Source organism: Colobus angolensis, unplaced genomic scaffold (genome assembly GCF_000951035.1).
Source record: "Colobus angolensis palliatus isolate OR3802 unplaced genomic scaffold, Cang.pa_1.0 Scaffold40, whole genome shotgun sequence".
In the NCBI taxonomy this organism is placed as follows: Eukaryota; Metazoa; Chordata; class Mammalia; order Primates; family Cercopithecidae; genus Colobus; species Colobus angolensis.
Window position 1 is genome coordinate 7552381 of NW_012117377.1, and position 10087 is coordinate 7562467.

The 10087-nt window shown below is 45.1% G+C and overlaps 1 protein-coding gene across 1 annotated transcript in view; it reads left to right on the plus strand.

The window, feature by feature from the left end:
- Positions 1–1566: 1566 nt before the first annotated feature.
- Positions 1567–10087, plus strand: part of KIF26B (kinesin family member 26B) — a 196256-nt gene continuing 187735 nt past the window's right edge. The window contains exon 1 of the mRNA XM_011955773.1: positions 1567–1693. Within this exon, the coding sequence (XP_011811163.1) occupies positions 1671–1693 (23 nt within the window). The 5' untranslated portion in view covers positions 1567–1670. The remainder of the gene's footprint in view (positions 1694–10087) is intronic.

The window sequence follows — 10087 nt, forward strand, 5'->3', positions numbered from 1 at the left end:
CCTCTCACCATTCTGACCATTCGCCTTCAGTTTCCTTTCAACTCTCCCATCCTCCATAAATGTTGGCATTCCCATAGGTGTTCCATTAGGATCTCTTCTCACGTCATTCACTTTTCATCCATTCATTTGCTCAATATCAATGAAGCAGTGGGTCTCCAGAAACTCCCGCCTGCAGGAGAACGATCTGTGGGGCTTGGTAAAATGCAGACAGCCCCACCAGCTCAATCGGAATCTTTGGGGTATGGTCCAGGTATCTCTAGTGCAGATGACTGGGACTCCACATGGAGAAACGCAGATGAACAGAGTCCTCATAAAGAGAGGGAGGGTTGGAGAGACCACTCAGGAATCAGTCGCAGGCAACCTTGTGCTTCCTGCCACCATGGCTGCCCCTCCCAGCCTGCCTCCCCTGTGCCTTTCTCCCTTCTCCCTTCCTGCCTTCAGCTTCTCTGTTGCTTCTTTTTCCTTAAACATCTTCAGCAGTTCCTGTGCCATTACAGAGCCCCGTCTGTGGGTCTCGTGCCTCTGAGCCATGCCACGCCCTCCCTTGGGCATCATCTGGGTTTTGGCTGGATCTGTGGAGGGACCTGGGTTGCAGTGCCACGAACAGTGGAGTGGGGGGGGGGCGCATGCAGAGTTGACAGTCACACTGACAGCTCCTGCCTCGCCGCTCTACCTTCTTCTCTTTTGGGGGTTTCTTTCCTGAGGTAGGGAAAAAGAAACAGGAACCTAGACCAAACTGAGGAGAACACGATCAGAGATGAGACGCTGTCAGAGGCAAAGGGCTGTTTGTCGGGTTTGCACTTTCACTACCGAGAGCATTGGAATAGTTTTAAGACATGCAAACTGTGAGACTAGACAATTTCACTTAGAAAACGAAACATGTGCATGCAGATATTATTCTCATGGGGATATATATCTGCATCTGTTTGTCTACGAGTGTTCCCTTGCAGAGTCACAGACATATACAAAACCTGGGTTCCGTCAGCTTTGTCTACACATACATGGCTAAATGTGTATAGGGATGTACAATTAAAGATTTTAAACGTTTGATTTTGACAGTATGTTTTGCAGCTGCTGTGCCAAGAACCCTAAGCTACTGTGGGTTAATGGGAGTTGTAGCAAGTATTTCTTTCTCGGCTGTCTCTTTTAGCAGAGCTCCTCTCTCTCATTCTCTCTCTCTCTCTCTCTCTCCCTCTCTCTCCCTGTCTCACCCCTCCCTGCCTGCCTCTGCCCCTCCCTCCCTCCCTTTCTCTCTGAGATAGCAGACACCAGAGCGAAACTGGTGCAGCTTCCTCTGAGAAGCGTGCTTGCATGTACGGATTGGCAGGATTCTGTGAGCTCCTCTCCCATCCATGCCCTGTTCTTGGAGGGAAATGCAATGTTGGAGCAGGGGCTGATCTGCACCGGGAAGGTGGCTGGGAGCTCAGTGAGGCCAGGATCATGGTTTAGCCAAAGGCTGGAATCACAAGAATGTTTCACCAGGGTCTGCTCTGAGAGTTCTCAGACCCCCATGGATTTTAGAATTTTCCAGCCTTTTCTCCTTCACCTTTGCACAATTTTACTTTCTCCTGAGATGGCCCCAGATCTGCAAGAGACATTTGAGAGAAGCTATTTATTAGCAGACGTGAAGAAATGGATTCTGCACTTGATTATTTAGCCATGACTTATCAATGATGATGGATTGGAAAGCAGTGTAAGTAACACAGTTATATATGTTGCTGTAGTTAGGTGGTCTGTTTTCTTGCTAGTTTTTTTGCTTTAACTTTTTCAGTTTCCTTTTGAGGAAAGTAAAAATAAAATGTATAAAGCATTTCAAAGAAGTTAGGAGGTTCCAGATTGTACGAGCTTTCTTCTGGTTCAGTGGACTTGCAGGATACCTAGTTCTATCAGAAGAGACACACAAACTACCGACATAGAAGCTATAAACATCCTCCAGTGGATGGGAATAAAATGGGCAATAAATGAAGAAGGTTTCTGAACTGACAGTCATTGCTCTAATCAGGCTTATTCAGAGTTACTAAAATATTTGACATTGGCTCATGTTAGAATCAAAGACGGAACCGAAATGTATTCTCTTTACAGGATCATAAAAATGAAGTTAGCGTGTGGCTTTCAGAACAGGTTCTTTCTGGCTGCATAAATGTGAGGGTTTTTTGTTTGTTTGTTTGCTTTATTTTGTTTTGTTTTTTAACTAATGTCAAATGTTGACTACGTTTCCCGTCCATTTCAACTTTTCTTGAGGTTGGACATCTCCCCATTCTAGAGTACAATGTCTGGTCACTCTTGGGTTGCAGGCCACTGTCTAGTGGAAAGCTAGTCATTGCTAGTTTATACCAGTCAGAGACTTTTCCATCTTTCTGTGTGAGGGCTCGGTTTCTTCAATTCCTAAGTATTCAGGGAGGAAAAACAAGTCACTTGAAGACCAAAATCCAGTTTATGTCACAAGAGAAAGGAATAGCTATCTAAAAGATGAGAAATTGAAATTTAAAAATATGATCTGCCTTTTCTTCGAAAGCTGAAGTGAGGTGAATTTTGTATAGGAAGAGTAACGTAAGCTTTCTTGATTAAAAAGCAGCATTTTAAAGGCAGCTTTTAAGATCATAAATCACTGTTTCGATAAGTCATCAAAAGAAATGGCTGATATGTTTTAAGGTCATTTGCAACTTTTTGAAAAAAGTCCATACTGTAATGTTAATGCAGCATTTCTGGTTTCTTAAAACTTGCATAGATTTGGAAGTGGGATTTCTAACAATAACAGTCATGAGTTTTTCTGAGCTATCATTGCCTTTCTCTCTCTATCACATTCATACCCCAGGCAGAGCTACTGCCCCTCCCACCTGTCCACCCTGCCTGTCTCCCAGCCCCCATCCTTCTCTCTGAGTCTTGGAACATCATGAAAGCCTCTTCTACAGATTTCCTTTTAACGTGCCCTGCCCAGCCTTGGACAGAGGGAGTACTGTAAAGCAACATGCAGGGCTGCCAGTTTTGGAAATGAATGAGCTCAGTTGATTCCTGAATATTAAATCAGTTCTGTGAGCAGTAGAATGAGATCATATCTTACAAACCTGACCCAAAGTGTTCCTAACTTTATTAATTGGGGTTTAACATCATCAAGGGCTGTAGCACTGGGCACCCGAGGAGATCAGCCTAAGGCCAAATGAAATCCCCAAACTCCACTCAGATTCCTGCTGGCCAAATGCACCTAGGGCCACGCCTTTTAAAATATGTCTTTTGTTATCAAGGGAAATCTGAGACAGAAAACACATGTTGGCAGCATCACGTGAGCGCCTCTCTGCCCATAAAGTGGTTGTATCACAAGGGGGAAAAGCGTTTGATCTTGTGCTGTTTTGTTTTGGTTTCTTGTTTACGTGGACTCTGTGAGACTCATACATCTGGAAGAGGCTTGAAGCAGAGTGGAAAACCTAGAGCAGAAATCATGCCGGGGAAAGGAAAATCGTTAAAAAACAAAGACTAAAAAAGGAATAATTTTCTTACCCAAATTCCAGTTCTCATCCTTGTTTGCAGCTCCCTGTTAAAGCAGTTATCAGTTATAGCCTTCCTGGGTTAGGGGAAACAGTCTTTCATCGTGCCCCTGGATTTTGAGCTAAGGAGAAAGCTTGCTCCAGAAATAGAAAAGAAAAGGCAAATAACAAACCATTTTTCAAGTTTCCGCTCACTGACAGAGGAAGCAACCCCACCCTCCTACATCCCCTCCTCCGCGCCCCCAGCCTGTGCCTCTCAAGTACCGCTGGTGGACAGCTCCAACCCGCAGCCCCCTCTAGAATCTCACGTGTTTTCGTGGAGGATGGAGGGTGCTTTTGAGCGGTGAATGAGCAGAGACCAGATATGCTGATCCCTGCACACAGTCTTTGAGAGAGGCAGCTGATTGGCATTGGGAAAACTGCTGAGCAATTAAAAACAAAAATACTAGCGTCAAGGTGAAAGAAAGGAGAGAAAGACAGAGAGAGAGAGAGAGAAAGGAGAGAGATAGGAGAGAGAGAGAGAGAGGTGGGTTGTCTCTAAAGTTTCAAGCAAAGTTCTAAACTGATAAGGGCAGATGGTGAAGATACGTCTTCTACTGATCAGTGCCTTACACACGGAACGAAGCTTTCATTTCAGCCTGATGTTCTGCCAGAAAGCTTTGCTTGAGATCCACCGCCAGTGTTCTTGCTTTGCTCAACCATCCCACTATGCTGGTATGTTCTCTCTCTGGACAGCCGTCTTTCTAACAACCGGTGCTGTTCTGAAACGCTGGGAGCCCAAGAAGTGTTGTGAAAACCAAGCGTGGCCTTCAGTGTTGAACTCTGAGCAACAGCGCCTCCATCAGGGCCTTCCTCACTTTTCTTAGCAGACATGTTGCCCGTTCTCACTTTTGCCCTTTGAGCTAATTGGCCTTAGTTTTACATCGGCCCACATTTTTCTCCCTGTAAACTCCATTCCTCCCTCACTTCATCTACACTGCAGAGAACTCTCAAGCTCCTGGTGAGTTTTGCGGCAAAGCCTGTGGCAGTGCTGAAAGAATGCACCCTTCCGAACCTCGTCTTCCCACTTCTTCCACTGGAGACACTGCAGGGGAGAAACATGTAAATATAGTTAATAACAATGCATCACATCCTTGAAAATTGCTGCTAAGAGAAGAGATTTTAAGTGTTCTCACCATAAAAAAGTATGTGAGATAATACATATGTTAATTAGCTCAGTCTAGCTATCCCACAGTGTGTACGTATTTTAAAGCAATGTGTTGTACATGATAAATAGATACAACTTCTACTTGTCAGTTAAAAAAGAAAAAATAAGGCCAGGCGCAGTGGCTCACACCTGTAATCCCAGCACTTTGGGAGTCTGAGGCGGGTGGATCCCTTGAGGTCAGGAGTTCAAGACCGGCCTGGCCAACATGGCAAAACCCCATCTCTACTAAAAATACAAAAAGTTAGCCAGGCGTGGTGGTGGGCACCTGTAGTCACAGCTGCTCGGGAGGCTGAGGCAGGAGAATCACCTGAGCCCAGGAGGAAGAAGTTGCAGTGAGCCAAGATCCTCCACTGCACTCCAGCCTGGGCGATGGAGCAAGTGAGACTCCATCTCAAAAAATAATAATAAAATAATATAAAAAATAGACTTTTATATAATGAAGGGTTTTTAAAAAGAAAATTAAAACAACTTTGGAGAATGACCTGTGAAAAATGCCTCTGCAAGTTTTCCTGACCAGAGGAAGGACTTGCCTTCTGTCTTAGACAGTTTTTCTCCTATCTTCCTCTAGGATGCAGTGGAAGAGGGCGATTAGGGAACATCTAAATGTAGCAGAACCCAGCGCTGTTATCTCCATTTGAGCTACTGACTGCTACATTGCTTGGCTTCTGTTCTCTCCTTCAGTAAAGTGCATGCGAAGCTTATCTCATTAGGTTTTCAAGAATTAAATGAGATAATGCATGGTGCTTAGCTTAGTGTCTGGTCATAGCCTCGATGTCAGGACTGTCCTCATGTTCTCCTGTCAGTGGTAGGTCTGTCTCTCAGACACTTTCCAGCAGAGGACCCAGATCCTTAATGACGGGGGACTTGGGAAGACAGCGAGGCAATGTGACAGAATGGAAAGCGTGCTAGAGTAGAAGTCAAGACCTGGGTGTTTGAGTCCCAGCTCTGTGCGTAACCACTTGAGTGATCTTGAGAAAATGATCACCCTTCTTCCATGCTCCAGCCCTAAATGGGTTACTCCTTACTCCGCCACTCTCCTCACCTTGACTCATGCCGGTCCCTCAGCACGATGGGTCCTCCTCCTGGCTGGCTCCTTTCTTCTCTCCTTCTATGAGACCTCCCCTGATCCCCTGAGCCCCAGAGGGTCGGGGCTTCTCCTCTGCCATCCTATGGCACCTACATCTCTCCATGCTTCACCGCACAGCCATCACTGCCTGCCTTTCCCACTCGACTGTAATCCTGTCTTGAAGCTCTGCCTTTGGTGTCAAGACCCGGGCAGCACTCGATGAATGTTTGCCGAATGGATGCGTAAATGACAGAAGGAATGGATGAAGAGTCTCTGCCCTGCCTCAGGTCTTGAGTGAAGGTGCAGTGAAATCATGTGTGTGGAAGGCTTTGATGAGTAGAGTGCTGTGCAGTTGCCTGCAGTTTTAAGTTAGTATGAGGACAAAGCATTTTTTATACCAATATTTTAATTGGTTTCTCAGATACTGAGATTCATACATTTTAGTGAAACAAAACAGTATTCTCTTTTATACTGTTCTTGCAGTGTGGGCCCATTCTTTGTCATAGCAGCAGGCCAGGCTTTAGGTGGGCCAGAACCTCTGATGGTTGAAACCGTCAACAACAAAACTTTTCATCTCAAAACGAGAGGTAAGATTCTGAAAGCCAGTGGCACTGGGAGGCTCACTCTGTAACTTGGCTTAGCCCAGGGTATGAATGAGGGAGTTCAGATTCCTGCCTGTGAGGATGGAGAAGGGAAAATGGTTTCTAAAAGCAGAGGAGGACAGAGAAGGAATCATCACGGAGGCAGCATGGTCAAGGAGGGGGCAGAGAGTGTTGAGTCTGACAAAGCTGGATTTGGACTATAGCCTGATACTTGGGTTTTGTTACATCTCACGAGTCCTCTCCGTGGAGGAGTATCTGGATTCGATTCTGCCTCTCCCCTGAGTTTGTTTTCTTGGTGGGACTATCCAAGACTAAGGAGAATGACGCCGTATTGCTCTCCCTTTCTGAACCCAGCCTCGCAGGCCGTATCTGGATTTATCCTTTTTATCAGTGGAATGATACATTTTCTATAGTAATGCTTGAACTCTGGTCCATGATGAAACAAGCTCTTCCATGGTGTTAGAGTTTGTTTTTCCTTCAGAAAATGTGATTTGCAGAACAACAACAAGAAAACGTTTAATAGGAATGGTCCATTCCCATGGCCAGTCCTCATGTAGAGCCACAAGATGGTGCAGAGGATGACATGAAATGATGTACGGGAGCATGGTTTGCCAACAGGCAGCTCTGTAGGGCTGTATGTATTAATATCACATGCATCGATAGCAGCGCCCGCTGCAGCTGCCTTTGCCATAGTGAATACGCTGTGGGTCTATTATTCACCTCTTCAGGTCCAGCCCAGGAGTTTGTGTAGGCTCATTTTTCACTTTCCTTTGACCCTGGATGTCTCCACAAATGAACCACCTGCTGTGTCTTGGTGGGGGTGGAGATGTGGGGTGAAGTAATGAGCCCGCAAGGCCTGTCTGTGCCTATTGGCTGCTCTAAAGGGAAATTGAGGAATACTGCAAAGCCGCAAATCTGAGATGTCAGCTCATAAATATGTAAGCTCCTTGCTTAGGTAATAAGCTCCCTGACAGCCAGAACTGTCATTTGCACATTCTCTTCAGCTGAGCACAAAAGTTCCGGTTGCCAGACTGCCCCTGGATACTGGGGACTAAAAGCTGTTGATTGTGTGGGGGGTGGGGAGGGGGCGCTGGGCTGACTGCTCCGGCTGTTCCCCACGTTGCTGCTTTCACCCGCACCCGACCATGGTCAGAGGGGGGCTTTCTCTGTTGGTATTTAATGAGTAAGTGTAGGCAAAACTTTGCATTGTGGCACTGGGATAGGAAAAGAGCTGAACATGAATATAAAATGGAGATGGGGCCAGGTGTGGTGTCTCACATCCGTAATCCCAGCCGCCAAGGCGGGCAGATCACTTGAGGTCAGGAGTTCGAGACCAGCCTGGTCAAGATGGTGAAAACTCCATCTCCACTAAAATACAAACACATTAGCCGGGCCTGGTGACACATGCCCTAGCTAGAGGCAGGGAGACTGAGGCAGGAGAATTGCTTGAACCCAGGAGGCGGAGGTTGCATTGAGCCAAGATTGCACCACTGCACTCTAGCCTGGGTGAAAAAGTGAGACTCTGTCTCAAAAAAAAAAAAAGGAAATGGGAGAAATAGTTTCCAGCATGTAGCTTTTGGCAACAATGACTAAATCAATACAAATTTTAATCTCTGTTGCATTATGCTTTTGAAACTCTATCAGGAGTTTAGGAAAAATCCAGTCAACAGTTTAATATGAAAATATCGACCTGCAGACCAAATGTAGGGCAGGAAGCAGATATTTGCCACACAAACATTTATTGAACGCCTAATGTATTATAGGTGCTGTGTAAAGTTTTGGATTCAGAAGTGAATCAGAGAGGAGTGGTGAATACACAAACTAACCCTACTGTAACGCCTATGATAAACCACAAGGCAGCTCTGCTAGCACAATACTTTCAGAACATACGGAAGAGATGAATAATTCTGCTTCGGAGAGAAGGAGTCATATTAGAGTTGGGTCTAGAAGAATAAGCAGGAGGTGGCTGGGAAGGGAGGGCATTTGGGCAGAGGAATTGGCATGATTCTCCGTGTATGAACAGGACCATGAAAGTGAATGATGTTGTAATTTTTTTTTTTTCTTTGACAATGAGTCTCGCTCTGTCGCCCAGGCTGGAGTGCAGTGGAGCAATCTCGGCTCACTGCAACCTCTGCCTCCTGGGTTCAAGCAGTCCTCTGCCTCAGCCTCCCAAGTAGCTGGGATTACAGACGCCTGCCACAACAACTGGCTAATTTTTGTATTTTTAGTCAAGACGAGGTTTCATCATCTTGGCCAGGCTGGTCTTGAACTCCTGACCTTGTGATCCGCCTGCCTCAGTCTCCCGAAGTGCTGAGATTACAGGCATGAGCCACTGCACCCAGCAGGTGTCATGTAATTTCATTCATTTTTCATGATGACTAAGACAACATATTTTTCAGATTCTCAAAACAGGCGATGATTAGTAATAGATCACCCTAAATAGGATGTTATAATGATGATGAAGACCGATCACAGCTGGTTGGAAACAGTGGCTCATGGGTCAATAATGGACCCACACCTGGGTTTTGTGACTGGGTCAACCTAGGCTACTTGTTAATGTATTGTATCTATTTATCTTAAGATGGTATTAGTATATCCATTTCTAAAAATCCTTGCTTGAGAAGGAAAAACTATTCTGGAGAAAGAAGAGGAGATAAAGTCTAAACAACCTGATTTCACTTGAAAAGTCCTAAGTCACTACTGGGAAACTATCTATAGTAAAAAGCACAGGATTTTATAGCATGTTTTAGGCAATTCAAAGGCTTTTTTACAATTGTAGTAAACATTGATTGCCAGCATTCTGGTACCAGTTACTTTATTAAGGTACATTCCCAAAACTCACAACAGTGGGAAAAAATACTGACGAGCCTTCTAAAACACCGGAGAAGTGTGGAACAACATTTTGGATGCTTTTAGTCAGGAATCAGAATGCCACGGTGGTTACAGAGCATAAGCATTTCAGAGCTGGGAGAGACCTCAGAGATCGCGTAGTTTGTGGATTTTCAAATCTTTGAAGAATGATGTTGTGGGTAAGGAAGCTGCTAAGAGTCCATGAGATAGTGAGGACTGCCACACTCTTGCACACTCACTCCCGGATCCATTTGTGCATGATTTCTGTCATTCAACCAATGTTCACAAAGCCCTTGTAACGTAGAGGATAAATATTTGAGTAAGATACTGGCCTTAACCCATGGAAGCTTAGAGCTTTGAAAGGAGGTAAGACCTATAGGTAAAGAATATAAATAGGAAGTTATTTTTAAAATATAATGAGTTATTAGAGTTCAGAAGATGGAAACTTATTTCCAAGTGAAATTGATGACTGTGTCCTGTAATAGAATATCTACTGTGTTTAGTAACAGATTTATACACTCTCATTTTTTTAGTTAAGAAGGTTTGAGTATCCAACAGAGAAAAAAGGTTGGGTAAAAATTAAGTACAGTGAGGCCAGGCGCAGTGCGCTCACACCTGTAATCGCAGCACTTTGGGAGGCCAAGGCAGGCAGATCACTTGAGGTTAGGAGTTCACGACCAACCTGGCCAACATGGTGAAACCCCATCTCTACTAAAAATACAAAAATTAGCCAGGTGTGATGGTGGGTGCCTGTAATCCCAACTATTCTGGAGGCTGAGGCAGGAGAATTGCTTGAACTCGGGAGGCAGAGGCTGCAGTGAGTCGAGGTGGCACCACTGCACTCTAGCCTGGGTTATGGAGTGGAACTCCATCTCAAAAA